The 14,849-nt window shown below is 46.9% G+C and overlaps 1 protein-coding gene across 9 annotated transcripts in view; it reads left to right on the forward strand.

The window, feature by feature from the left end:
- Nucleotides 1–4,192: 4,192 nt before the first annotated feature.
- Nucleotides 4,193–14,849, forward strand: part of Fgfr1 (fibroblast growth factor receptor 1) — a 55,041-nt gene continuing 44,384 nt past the window's right edge. For 2 of the 9 annotated variants that reach the window (XM_046463860.2, XM_046463861.2), the window contains exons 1-2: nt 4,193–4,678; nt 14,670–14,848. In XM_046463860.2, coding sequence (XP_046319816.1) covers nt 14,758–14,848 — 91 coding nt within the window. In that variant the 5' untranslated portion in view covers nt 4,193–4,678; nt 14,670–14,757. Of the gene's footprint in view, nt 4,679–4,800; nt 4,991–14,669; nt 14,849 lie in introns of those variants that run through there. The other 7 variants (XM_046463857.2, XM_058585428.1, XM_058585429.1 and 4 more) reach the window with 4 other exon arrangements.

Raw genomic sequence — 14,849 nt, forward strand, 5'->3', positions numbered from 1 at the left:
AGAGGTACCCCTCCCCAGCCCCGATGCTTAATGAATAAATGTGGCATCAGGGCCAGAAGGGCCAAGCTGCCACTACTGCAAGCTCCCCTTCCCACTCCCAGTTGGTAGGGGAGAGTGAATGCTATTTACAAAAACACCAATCCAAACAAGACCTTCCCTTCTCTGACAGGCTGAGGCTGTGCTGAGAACAGCCAGGGGTCACCAAATGGTGGCCAGATGGTAACTGGCTGCTGCTCCCTAACTCCAGGGGCCTGGGGCAAAAGGCTGGGCTGCCCACCTGCTCCCAGGAACCTGTGAATGATTCACTTTGGAGGGGAAAAAAAAAAAAAAAAACCCAGACAGTTCTCTCCTCTTGAATCCCCTCTAGCAATAAGCTCTCAGAATGGAGAATCTGCTGATTCCCAGTTCCTACCAGTCCCAGGGATTCCTGCAGGCTGGACCAAGCAGAGTTCAACTTCACCCAGTATAGATGCATTTTTTTTTTCTTCCATCAACGCTCTCCTAAGAAGCATCAACTCTGCAGTACTGACCCTGGGAAGTAGGGAGTTCATCCCTGGTGCTCAAGACTCAGAGGAAGCAGGACAGCGTCGGGATGGTGTGTGGGGAGAGAGCAAGAGGGACTCCTTCCTTCCTGGAAGAACTCTGAGGACACGAGTAGCTGGAGAAAGAAGGAGAGATTTTTCTGCAGTGTTCTCCAACAATGGGAGCTGACAGGGCTTTGGGGAGAGCTCTAATTCCCTTCCTCTCATTCAGCACCCTTCCCCTCCTCCCACAGATCTGGGAGGCAACAGGCCCCCAACTGGTTATCAGGTCCTGGAGCATTAGAGCCTTTGTCTCCCCCTCAGACAACTCGCTGGCAGGGCAAGGGGCCTACAAATCCTCCCTGACCCTCCCAACTCTTTGTTATCTCAGAGGGAAGATTACATTTCTGTGTGTGGAGGCAAGGTGCCAGGAGTCCTCAGAGCAGGACAGAGGCAGGCAGAGCTGCTGTCTGACCCCAGTTGCTTGGAGCAGCTCAGAACTGCCCTGGGACCCTCTCCCTCCACAGGCCTGGGCCTTTTTCAAAGTGGAGGGTCTTGGTTTAGAAAGAGCAGGGAAGCAGTAGGGAGTGGTACTTACTGAAGGGGGGGGGGGTTGGGCTGCAAGGATAAAAGCAGCCACCTTTTAATTAAATAATTGACTGGGTCTATGGATGGCACCGGGATGGCCCATGTCTTCCCTGGATCTTTCTCTCCATTTCGCTCTCTTGAGCTGTTTCCCTGAGAACAAGTGAAGCGAGAGCTAGCAAGTTGGCCACCCATTTTCTTTCTGATTTCTTGATAAATCTATAAAGGAATTTGTTCAGCAGTGAGTCCCCTCAATGACAAATAAATAAGACATTTAGATCGTTCTCTTTCTGTTTAAATCAAGGATACATTCTTCAGCTCCTTTTTGGGATTCAACAGACTCATTAAACAGTTTCAAATCAAAAGAACAAAAAAAAAAAAAAAAAAAAAAGGGCTGGATTCTTACCCTTGCCGCCCTCTGCCCCTGGTTCTGGGGAATAAACCCAAGCTTCATAAATGTTAGGCAAGTACTCTACCACTGAGCCACATCTGCAGCCCAGGGATTCTAAAACCCTTGTTTAAGAAGAATTATGGAAAGGAAGTTCAAGATACTCCCCTTTAGGAGCAAAGTGGAGAAATTCTAGTTGAGTGTTAACACTGCAATCTGGATGTTTTTTCTTCTCATGGATTGACTTCCCAATCATGTCCCCACAAATTTTATCTCCTTCCCTGGTTACTCAGGTTTGTTACACTTGTTGAGTCCAAAAACAACAGATATGTATATGGAAAACCTCCTGAGCAGATCAATGGGATCCTTGCCCAAGAATAGTTCAGAAGCTAGAGAAAGGCAGAGTGAAAAGAAGCTAGAATGGGTAAAGAGTGAAAAGACAACTACCAAAGCCATGTTAAGTATAAAATCAGTGAATAGGGTTGGGGATATAGCTCAGTGGAAGAGCACTTGCCTAGCATGCACAAAGCCCCGGGGTTCCATCTCCAGTACCCCCACCCCACCCCCCACGTCCACTAACACACACACACCACAAACATAAAATCAGTGAATATACCAGAAAGTCAGTAGGGTTTCCATGGACTGGCTGGGTTGAAATTGACAGGGAAGATGTGAGTTTGGAAGCTTCTATGGGAAGATAAACTAGATCTGACTGATGTGGAGTCAGAGGGCTATCCAGCATAGAGATTTTCTTGTAGAGAGCATAACCCTATAAAAATGTCTGCATTTCATTTATTACATAAGAGAGTCTTTGTTTTTAATTTATTCATTTGTTCAACTAGTATCTATCTATTTATTTATTTATTTTGGTGAGGGTACCAGAGATTGATTTCAGGGGCACTTGACCACTGAGCCACATCTCCAGCCCTATTTTGTATTTTATTTAGAGACAGGATCTCACTGTGTTGCTCAGCACCTCACTTTTATGGAGGCTGGCTTTGATCCTCCTGCCTTAGCCTCCTGGGCCACTGGGATTATAGGCATGTGCCACCACACCCAGCTCAACTAGTATTTATTGAATACTTATTCTTTGGCCAGTTGGTAAACCTCTTGTGTGCATGGTGTGTCATGGGTATTGAACCAAGGTCTTGCACATACTGAGCACATCCTCTCTACTACTGAGCTACACCTCCTGCTTCCCCCTTCCCCTAGTGCTGGGATTTAACTCCAGGACCTTGCACAACAAACATATCTTGAGTGCTTAGGATGTGATGGCACTATATGGCTCACTGTTCTTTCACCTGCTGATCAAATAGAGAAATGTCTGAGAGATTCTTTTTTCAAATTTGGAGTGAGATGCACAATCTCGCATTCACGATTTTACTAGTTAGGGTGGGGTGTGGATGAGGGAACAGGCCCTACCATTTACTTAATTTGTGCAACGCTTTTGGTGCACCAATATCTACTATTCCATTTGATTCTCTTGACAACCTTGTGAGAGTCTTGTCAGACGCATTACTTGTGCAGAATCAAAAAGTTATTGGGTGGTGGTTCCATTCTGATGGAAGTATCCTTCCTCGCCTACCAGTGGTCTCCAACCTGACCTCAAATCACAGTCACCATGGAGCCTTGGGGAAAAAAATATAGATTCTTGGCTCTTTCCTGGGACATTTTGATTCCTCATGAATGAGCAAGCCCTAGATTTTGTAGTTTTCAAAAGTTCCCCATGGGACTCATACCCATTTGAATTACAGAACCACAATACACTCTGTGTAAGGATCAAGGGGAAAGGGCACTTGAGCCACTTTTCCTTGGGTTCCATGGAACAGAGAGTGCTTCAAGTGGGCTCTGATTAGTTTCCAAACCAACAAAACACACACCCCCTCCCACCACTCACTCTTTGCTTTCTGATCATTCACCACAGGCTGGAGACTTCTAGAGACCAAGAATGGTACTGTAGAATTTGCAAGGCCCAGTTCCTTGGAAAACCTAAATTATGTGACTGGGGAAAGATGAGATCCAAGGAAAGGGTCTGGAGCTCAGGGGTGGGGGGATTGACCTACTTATGAAAAAAAAAAAAAACAGCTAGTATTTATTGAGTGTGAACTATGTGCTAGGCCCTTTTTAACTCCTCCACTCTGTATGAAAAGTACTATTATCCCCCTTTTACAGATAGGGAAGCTGAGATTTGGAGCGAGATCTTTCCCTCAAGGTGCACAGAATCCAAAGCCCATGCTGCCCTGTGCAACCTCAGGGCTACAGAGAATCCCCACTCCACCCTCCAATTTGCTAATCTGTCCATGGCCTGAAATTCGGGGACCCTTCCAGTATTGCCAGATGGAGGGGCAGGAGCGCCAAAGAACCCCAGACTGCTGGGAAGAGAAGCAGAGCTCCTGGCAGTTGCTTCCCCGCTTCTCGGGGGCAGCGGCTCCGAAACTACAAGGCCCAGCAGGCAGCTGCAGGGGGAGGAGGAGGAGGTGGGACTAGCGCCGGGTGGGAGTGAGAGAGCGAGCCCTCGCGCCTCGCCGGCGCACAGCGCTCGGAGCGCTCCTGCGGCCACTGGTGCGGCGGCCTCGGCAGTAGGCGGCGGCGAGCAGGAGCCCGAAAGCTGGTCCAGCCGCAGCGCGCCGAGAAACCCGGGCTGTGCCCAGAGCTGGGCGGCAACATCCGGACAGGACTGAGACTGTGGTTAGCGCATTGCGGTGCCCTCGCCTTCCCTGGACGCGAGCGCGCGCCGCAGCTGGAAGAGCAGCGGAGACCGAGGACTTTTCTCCGGTTCGAGGGGCGCCCCGCAGGGCGCACTATACCAGTGCTGCAGTCGGGCACACCGCGGCGCTGGGGCCCTCTCAGGGCGATGGAGCCGGGTCTGCAAGAAGCGTGAGGCTCCGCCGCTGGGTTCTGGAGAGGGGAGGCACCAGGTCTGGAGACCCCGGGCGGCGGACGGGAGCCCTCCCCCCGCCCCGCCTCCGGGGCACCAGCTTCGGCTCCATTGTTCCCGCCCGGGCTGGAGGCGCCGAGCACCGAGCGCCACCGGGAGTCGAGCGCCGGCCTCGGGATTCTCGCGACCCCGCAAGGACCAGAACGGAGCCCGGGGGCGAGGGGCCGGAGTGGGGAACGCGGGTACACGCCCGCCTGCACTAGCCACGGCGAGCTCTCCCGAGGCGGAACCGCAGCGCCAAGTGAGGTAAGAGCCGCGGCGCCCCCAGATCCGGGGCGGGCTTGGCGTCCCGAGCGGCCCCCGGCGCTGGAGCCTCCTGGCTGCGCGCTTCGCCCGCCGCAGCCCAGTCGCGGCCGGCGCCTCCCTCCACCCTTTACCCGCCTCCTCCACCTCCCAGCTCTGTCCCCAGCGCTCTGCGCCCCCCCTTTGGTCTCCCCTCCCTTTCCCTCCGCGTCGCCTTCTGCACCCCCTCCCCGCGCTGGTCCCGCCGCTCCTCCTGCCGCCCAACTTTTCCGCCAACTCTTGCTCCGGAGCTGGCGAGGCGGCGGCGGCTCCACGGTGAGTCCTAGGAGGGATTGGGCCGGGACGAAGACGGTGGAGGCCCTCTGTTTCCTGGGACTAGGGAGGAGGGCGGGAGTGGGCAGCGAGGTTGTGTGTGTGTGTGTCTGTGTGTGTTGCATTCCACTCCATCTCTTTTTGGTCCCCTTGTAAGGATTCAGCAGGTAGCTCTGGGCGCACCCCTTAAAATCTGTTGCATTTCTAAGTCTTTTCCACCTCCGGTAAAGTTCGGGGTCCGGATTGGGGCGGGTGGGTGGAGGCATGAGGAGGAAAGGAAGTGGAGGGGAAGGTTAGCATGTCTTGGAATAGGTTTTAAGGAGGTGTCGTCACCAAATGGCTGAATCTGCTTTAGCAGAGAGCGAAGAAAAAGATTCCCTTTTCCAAGGGGTGGTGATGTTCCACTTAGACTTTTTCAGAACGAGTCCGAAGTTTGGAGAAGGGGAGGGTGACCAGCTGGTGATGTTAAACCCCATTATGGGGCGGGGGCGGGGGGGGGACATTCAGTTCCTATCTAGTTCTTGGAGGTGGGGGAAGGGGTGAGGATTTTGTATGGTGCGGTCCCCTTGGCAGTGCTTGTTGCTTCTCCGACCCCAGACCCCATTGCCCTCCGCTCCTGGCTCCCGTTATGTTTGGGGTAAGGATGAGAAACTAGAACCCACATTTGCAGATTTTGTGACATTGTAGATGGGGTTCTTAAAACACATACCCTGTGATGCAGCCAAACACCTTTTTTGGGGGCTGGAGGAAACCTGCTCTTCTGTTCTGGCCTAGAAGCTATTAGCCCGTTTGGAAAGCATTTCTACGGTGCTTTTCTCCCCCACCCCCTTTCCCCAGATGTAGCAGCCGCATCTGGTTCCGTTTCACCCCACACGGGTACACCGCAGCCACATTATTAACATCCCTCTTCCTCCCCTCCCCCTCTTCTAAATTAAAACTGGGGTTATTCAACTTGTTCTTACCACCTCCCTCCTTAAAATTACTTGAGACTTGGAAACTAGGCTTTCGGATTGGAGGAGAAAAGAAAGTTACCGCGAGCCCAAGTTATTTAGTATCCTCCCGAACTAAGTATTCTCTGCTGCTGGTGGTGGCGTTTGGGTGCTCTCTAGATTGTGCAGAAAAGACGCATCTTGGGAGATGGGGCCAGGGTTTTCGTCTAGCACTTCTGAACGGTTCTTCTGCTAAAGGTGGCCTCTTTGGCTAGGAGTCTGGCCCAGAACCGGGCCTAACCGATGTTTCTGGAACCAAAGCATCGCTTTCTCTCCCCTTTAATTATAGTTGAAGAGGAGGCAGCGTCAGTCCCGGTGCCGAGCCGCCGGACCGCGGCGTCACACGTCTCTTTTCCACTCTCCCCGGAGCTAGCCCGGTGCGCAGCGGCTGGGGGCGGGAACTGTTTGCTGCCAGAGGCTCTCCTTCCTTGTGTGTTTTTAGGGAGTTACTTGAGCTGCAGCCCTCAGAAACTAAAGTGGGGTGTTTTACCATTTAAATAATGGCTGCAGCTATGTAAGCAGGGGTAGGGGTGGAGTGTCGAATTGGATTTTGAATATTCTTTGGGGTAGGAAAGCATCATAGTGTCCAGCCAAGGGGTAAGTTGCTGCAGAGTGGGGAGAATTGGTCCCTCTCACCCTCTCCTTTCTACTCTCTTTCAAATTGAAAACACTTCTCTGGTTTCCTTCTTTGGGCGGTAGTTTTGGAAGCTGTAATGAAATCGCACTTTCTCTAGACATGGTAATTAAGGTGACTTGTTTCCTCTGCAGATGTGCCCTGCCCTTTGCACCTCCGGACCAGTGCTTTTTTTGGAATACCATCTAAATTGTAGAACCTTTGCCTTGAGACTGTTGAGCAGAAAGTGGCCATTTTCCTTCCTTGGCTCAGGCTCCCGGTTTCCTCTCTGAGGCTTGTTTAAAAGCTAAGTAGCAGGGCCCAAGGGACCTGCCTTCGTCTGGCTAATTACCCCCAGGCCCGGGTCATCTCTTTTCCTTTCAGTGACCAAAGACCAGCAAGCTCTGCCATTGCCCTCTGTCTGTCCTGATGGCCTGCCTCCTTTCCTAATGACTTGTTTACATATTTTCCTTAAGTTGGTTGGGAGAAGCTAGGGCTGCACTGACTCTCAGGGTACTGGGTGTTTGGGGATGGGGCCTGGCTTCCGCTGGGATGGTTATATACCGCATCAGTGACAAGCCCCTTGAAGTATCTGTTGCATTTACTCTTAGTCATAGCTGAGTGTCAGCTTTTTAATGAGAGTCCTCCGGAATGAGAGTACTTTCACTGCCTGCTTTTACCATGTGGACGGAAATGCCCATTTTAGAGATGTTTTCACAATAGGGATTTGGACCAAAGTAGACAATCTTAAGGTGCTTCTTTTCCTTGGTCTCTGGCCATAGAGTATGTTAGAAAGTTCCTTTTGGTGCCTTTTGAATAATAAGTGAAGCACAGGGACAGGAAGAAATGGAAAAGGAGCATCACAGATGTTATCTCTTCCTCCTGGAGGGGGGCAGGGATTAAGAATACATCCAGGAATCCCTAAGCCTGGGCTAGCTTTATTCCTGATGGGCTCCAGAGGGCAAGAAATTGAATTGAACATTGGGTAGATGGACTCCAGCCTTGGGGACCAAGGAAAATCCATAGATTTTTCTTTTAGTGGTATGCTTTTTGTTTATTTGAGGTATTGACCTGAAACAAGACCTCTAATAGGAAATTTGCTCTTGTGAATTTGAGGTTTAGCAGCCAGCCTCTGAAGGCTTTTTTTTTTTTCTCCCTTGCTTCCATTTCTTTAAATCTCTTTCATCAAAATGGCTGTTAGTTAAAGAGCTGTCTAGGAAGTTTGAGCCTGTTGCTGCTGGAGGAAAAGGAGTTAGATAGAATTGATTCAAACATCTTATTCTGAAAGAACCTCACATCACTTGAGTTTAATTTCCTCTTGGGAAATTTGCCTTGCATTTGTCTTCCCCAGAGCTCTGTAAAAGGTCTGAATGCACCAGGGATGGATGGGAGTCCAGATGTAGAGCTTTAGAGAAGGTTCTGGTGTTTCCAGAGAGGATTAAATACCAGAAGTGGCTAGGATATTTGTTTTTCGCCTCAAAGTTGCATCTTAAACAGAAACCTCTCCTCGTCACCACCACCCCTCTTGCAATAAAGAAGCAATGTTTGTTTTCCCTCCCTTCTGTCCCAGTAAACAGCACCCATCTGGGTGATGCTCCACTAGTATGACCTTTCTTCAACAGCAGGGTTTCATAGATAATGTGGCGCAATTAACATTTCATTCATTGCTAATTTTATATATATTTCTCACTTGCAAGGATACTGGACACTTTCTTGCAGAAACTCAAACAATTAGCATTTCCTTTGGACCAATTAAACTTTTGTAAACTGAGCTGCCTTTTTTCAAAATACTTTTTAATAAAAGTATTTGTTTGCACTCTTCAACATGGAGTAAACATTGCTCACTTTTGGGAAAAGTGACCATTTCTGTTTGTGCTGCCCTCAATTCTGAGGCATCAAGATGTTTAGAAATTTCTCACTTGGTATTCTTTAGAATAGAGTTTGGCTGGCTAACAAGGCCACTAGCTATGACTCCCCTCTGCCCCGCCACACCAATATACTCTATTTTTAAATAGTATTAATACAAGTTGAACATCCCTGATCTGAAAATCTGAAATCCAAAATACTTATGTCATATTGGCATCTTAAAGTTTCAGTTTTCAGATTAAGAATGTTCAATGGCATAAGCTATGCAAATATTCCAAAATCTGAAAAACCTCAAAATCTGAAATAACTTTGGTCCTAACCATTTCAGAAAAAGAATACAGCCTGTGTCAGTTCTTGCTTGATCAGAATTTTTTTCTTCCATTCAGCCAATTAACAAATATGCCAGCATCTGCTATGTGCATACTAGGTACTAAGGGTATTGATAAAGGTTAGTTGGGCACAGAAGGGGATGGGGAATATAAAGAACAATAATAGCAGGCAACACAGGCCTCATGGGAGAGGAGCTGGTAATTTCTTTTGAAAATGTAGGGGAATGGGATCCTGCAGCTACAAGGCCTAGAAAAGGCTTGTGGAAGAGATATAACTTTTTAAGGTGGAGTTCCAAGAATAGGAAAACCCCCAAGCATTGCAGAGGGAGGAAAGGCAAAAAAGAAACACTTGTATAGAGGAATTGAGATGAACTCAACTGCACTGTCCAGTAGAAATAGAACACAAACATCATGTAATTTTAGATTTCCTTGTAGCCACATTTGAAATTAAGTGAAAATTCATGGATGACATCAATTTTGAATGTATTTGTTTAGATTTTAGTTATTTTTAAATTATTAATTTTTAATAATTTAGTTCATTATATTTATATTAATATATCATGTTAATATTCCCAAAATATTATCATTTGAACATGTGATCAATATACAAAATTTTGCAGGGGTGCTAAGGAGTGAACCCTGGGGCTTGCTTATGCTAAGCATGTGCTCTACCATTTAGCTATAAATGCTCCCAATCCCAACATAAAAAATTAATGAGACACTTTGCATTCTTTTTTTTTTTTTTTTTTTTAATGCCAAGGGGGGGAAAAAAGATCAGTGTTCAAGATCAGTGTATATTTTTCATTCTAGCACATCCTAAGGAACAGTAGCCACATTGCAGGTGCTAAAGAACTGCATGTGTCCAGAGGCCACTGAATGGGCCAGCCAGGTTTAGAGTACAGGGTACATCCTAAAGATAGAGGGTGAGAAATACCTTTAGAAAGGTAGGAAGGTCCCAGGTAGGAAGTTTGGGTCCTCCTGCCATAGTTATCAAAATTTCTGGGAGTACCATCAAAACACAATGTTTAGATATAACCCCTTATGTTTGACCAAGTTGGTACTTTCAAGAGGTGAAAGTGGGCCCCTTGACCCCACTTCCCATTTATTTGATCCTCATAACCACTTGTGATGTAGGCAAGGCAAGTATTTTAATTCCTTCCAACAAGTGGGACATTGAGGCTCAGAAAAGTTAAGTGTCTGTCCCAGAATGGTAAGGTCATAAATGGAAGGGCAAGAATTCATTTGTTAATCCTGTCCAGGCAAAGACTTGACCTGAACTCATAAACTAGTTTTTATTGCATTGTTTATATTATAAGAAAATTGAAATCTCATAAAAAGGATATTTCATAGAATTTTTTTTTTTTTTTTGGTACTGGGGACTGAACCTAGGAGCACTTTACCACTGAGTCATGTCCCCAACCCTTTTTGTTTTCTCACTTTTAGACAGGGTCTCACTAAGTTGTTTAGGAAGTTGCTGAGGGAATCTTCAAACTTGCGATCCTCCTGCCTCAGCCTCCCAAGCTGCTGAGATTACAGGTGTGCATCACACCTGGCTTAGAATCTTTACTTTTAGAATTAGGGAGAGATGCAAGGTCATGTGGTCCAGCCCCTGCTTTCCCACCAGACACTGGTCATTTTCTCTTGGATGAGAACTTCAGACACTTTAATGCATGCTGCCATTCAGTCCTCGTAACCACCTATGATGTAGGCGGGGCAGATATTTTAGCCCTCTCCTGCAAGTGTGAAGATTGAGATATTGTGTTCCACCCTTCACTCCCCATTGAGGACCTCTGCACCCAGGCAAGTCAAGCTGTGAATCCTGGGAGTCCTGACTGATATTGGAGAGACTGAAGGGGGCCAGCTGCAAGATCTCTGGGGAAGATGCTGTATACACCTGCAAGGCTAGAGGTCACATATGTCAAGCTGTAATGGATAGAGGCTGTTCCTGAAGGCTTTGGGGAATTCATTAATTAATAGAATGAGAAGATGAGATGGCGGTTCCAAAGATCACAGACAGCACCATGGATGAGCTGTTTGTATCACTGCATTTTCTGCAGGTGTGTGGAATGGGGTGTGTGCCCATTTATTTTCTAATTTCAGGAACTGGTGCCAGGAAGCCAGGTTTTCTTAGCATCCTTGTTTTAGAGGTGAAACCTAAGGCCTGGAGGGGTATAGGTATTGGCTGAATGAGTTGGAAGGAAAGTGTCAGATTAGTTTGACAACAGATTAGTTTGAGGACAGTCTGCAACCAGCCCTATAATTGAAACCAAGCTGAATCATCTCAAGATAATACCACCTTCTCCCATCTACCCTTTTTGGATACTAAAAATTCATTTAGTAGGCTGGCAGTTACTATGGGACTTTGGTTTTCTTGAGTTAGATGCATCTTTCTGGGTGACAAGCCTGCATCAGTGAGGTGTATCTTTGGGATATAGTGAAAGGCGGGGTCAGAGATGCCCTCAGATGAGCATTGCTTCTGTGCCAGGCCCAAGGTTGTGCCCCATCCTTATCCTAGACAGCCCATCTGTGGTCTGATTCCAGGGGTCTTTCTGTCCACCAAAGGACTAATAAATACCCTTTCATTTCCAGAGCTAATTCAGATTTGTCCTTATCTACTTGTTTTCTTTATGGTATGAATCCCTTTGAGACTTTATCAGATAGGGCTGTTTTTTTGCCCTTGAGGACCAGGAAAGCACTGTATCACTGAGCTACACCCCAGCCCTTATTTGCATCCTTCGATTTCATCTACCATATGAAAACCGGTGATTTTTGAGCCTCAGTTTCTCCATTGCTTAAAGGAGAATTATACCTTTTATCCTCCTGAAATTTATAGTGAGGAATAAATAAAGTTTTGTAGTTACAAATAATTGTACCTAGTGCAGTTTTGGCATATTGTAATATTCAGTAAATATTCCTTCCATCTCTAGTCCCTTTCCTAAATTTAGAAAAATGAAATAGAAATGTCTACTTTTGGCCAGGTGTGGTAGTACACGCCTGTAATCCCAGTGGCTTGGGAGGCTGAGACCGGAGGATTGTGAGTTCAAAGCCAGCCTCAGCAACAGTGAGACGCTAAATAACTGTCTCTAAATAAAATACGAAATAGGTCTGAGGATGTGGCTCAGTGGTCAAGTGCCCCTGAGTTCAATTCCTGGTACAAAAAAAGAAAATGTTTACTTCTTTAATATGAAATCATTATGAAATTTTAGTAAGCCTTGGGAGGGAGCAGTGATAGTGCATACGTATTCCTGCAGGCCGAGCACATGCGAAGCCAAGAATTTGGGGTTTTTCTGCCAGCCAGGACTGAGTCACTGAGAGGGGCCCTGCCTGGCTCAGGGGCAGGCAGGGCTGAAGCACCACATTAGGGCATGTTCCGGGGAAACAGATTCTCTGAATAACTTGGATGGCTCCCTGGAGCATTTAGGACAAAAGCCACCTGGAAGAGAGAGATGATCACCCCCCACATCGCCCAACAGTGACCAAAAAGTCTTATCACTTGATAAACGTTTTCAGCAGTGATTCTTTCTTTAAGACCCTAGGGAGCTGGTTTATTATTTATTTATTTATTTTGTGAAACCTTTTTTTAGTTGCAGACGGACACAGTACATTTATTTATTTATTTATCTATCTATCTACCTGTTTACCTACCCATTTATTTATTTATTTATTGGTGGTGCTGAGGATAGAACCCAGTGCCTCACACATGGTAGGCAAGCTCGCTACCACTCCAGCCCCTTAGGGAGCTGTTTTAAATTTTTTCACTTCAGACCTGGGAAGGGTCAAGGGCTGCCAAGTGTGTGCATTAAACTGGGGCAGGCATGAGCCATCTTTGAGTCAGCCCTTGCAAGAGCCCTTGACTGTGCAGTGGGATATTTCCCTCCCACTCCTGTCCTAACTTCTGGATATTCTCTGTCAGACATCAGCTGTCACCTTCCAGCATCAAGGACAGCTGGATCCACTTCATGGTTCCACCCTCTGAGGTGCTCTGAAATCCTTTGTAAGAGTGGTGAGGATTCTGGTGTCTGTAAGGGAGGTGGGTAGAACTGGAGATGCCTGTGATTCACACAGTTTTAGAAACAAAAAGAAAGAACTCTGGGGGATTGAGAGTCTAACTTAGAGCACTTGCCTGGCATCTTCCTTGAGTCCCATAGTTACTAGCTAATTACCTGTGTACTTGGCTCCCATTTCCTAGTCTTTGGTGTGTTCCACATTTCATCCATCTCTCTTTTTCACCAAAGGGATAGTTCTGCAACTGTTTTGAGTGCAGACTAAGAGGTAGCCTGACTGGGAAGATCACCGTAAGGTTCTCCAAGATACAAGTCTCAAGATCATTTGTGTTGTCAGGTGAGGTGGCATGTGTCAGTAATCCCAGTGGCTCGGGAGGCTGAGGCAGGAGGATTGCAAGTTCAAAGCCAGCCTCAGCAACTGTAAAGTACTAAGCAATTCAATGAGAGCCTGTCTCTAAATAAAATACAAAATAGGACTGGGGATGTGGCTCAGTGGTCAAGTGCCCCTGAGTTCAATCCCTGGTATCAAAACAAACAAACAAAAAATCTTTGTGCTGAGAAGTGAATAGCCTTATGAATGTCCCCAGATGGTTCTGCTACTTTGTGATTGAGTGCTTCATTCCATATAATACTGGGGGAGTCTCAGCATACTTAAGTATCCTCCAATTAATTGCACACCACTTTGTGAAGCCCTCACCCAGCAAAGTGACAGAACAGTTTGGGACATTGATGAGACTGTTCACTTATCGGCATAAACAGTCTTGAGGCTTATACCTTGGAGAACCTCATGGTAATCTTTCCAGTCAGTCTAGCACTTAGTCTACACTCTAAATATAATTGTAGAATTGAACTGTGTTAGCCTTCTGTTACTATAACAAAATATCTGAGCTAATCAATTGAAAAATAGGATTTTAAAAAAAATATTTTTATTAGTTATTGATGGACCTTTTATTTGTTTATATGTGGTGCTGAGAATCAAGCCCAGTGCCTCACACATGCTAGGCAAGTGCTCTCCACTGAGCTCCAGCCCCAGCCCACTAGGACGTTTATTTCGCACACGGTTTTAGAGGTTTCAGTCTGTGGTTGGTTGGGTCTGTTGCTTTCGAGCATGGTTCACCTTACAGCTAGGAATGACCTGGATTCTCATAATCCCCTTCAAGGTCATACCCATGATTACCTAAAACCTCCCCTAGGCCCCAAATATTTGGGTTCAGGGTGCAGGGGAATGTCTCACTGTGTTGGCCAAACTGGGCTTGAACTCTGAATCCTTCTGACTCAGCCTCTCTAGTAGCTGGGGTTGTGAGTAATTGGAATAATAGTTGTGTGCCTAGCTTACATTCTACTTCCTGAAGGTTCCACCGTCTCCTAGTGGCACCATGCTGCGGAACAAGCCTTTAACACATAAACGGCCTTTGGGGAGCACTAAGCTTTAGCATGAATTAAAACAACCCTTAGCCAGAAGTGGTGGCATACCTGTAATCCCAGCAGCTCCAGAGGCTAAGGCAGGAGGATCCTGAGTTTAAAGCCAGCCTCAGCAAAAGCAAGGTACCAAGCAACTCAGTGAGACCCTATCTCAAAATAAAATACACATAGGGCTGGAGATGTGGCTCAGTGGTTGAGTGTCCCTGAGTTTAATCCCTGGTACCCCCCAAAATAAAATAAAGTAAAATAAATAAAACAACCCTTAGTCTTATCGAAATCTGGAACCTCTGATTAAATGTTGGGATAAGCTCATAGTTCTCTTCTTTGTACCTTAAGGAGTAGTTACTGCTTCAAGCAATGTTTTGGTCAGGGTGACCATGTGGCATGTTTTACTTTGTTTTTCTCTGTGCCTCCCCACCTCTCAGACCCTCTTAACTTTTTGTTTTTTTCTTTCCCCAGAGTCAGCTTGAAAAGGAGAATCAGGCTCAAGGTGGAGTATCCATGGAGGTGTGGAGCCTTGTCACCAATCTCTAACTGCAGAACTGGGATGTGGAGCTGGAAGTGCCTCCTCTTCTGGGCTGTGCTGGTCACAGCCACACTCTGCACTGCCAGGCCAGCCCCGACCTTGCCTGAACAAGG

The sequence above is a fragment of the Marmota monax genome, unplaced genomic scaffold, assembly GCF_021218885.2.
Source record: "Marmota monax isolate L192 unplaced genomic scaffold, Marmota_monax_Labrador192_F-V1.1 WCK01_AAM20220418_F8-fsc00224, whole genome shotgun sequence".
NCBI classification, from domain to species: Eukaryota; Metazoa; Chordata; class Mammalia; order Rodentia; family Sciuridae; genus Marmota; species Marmota monax.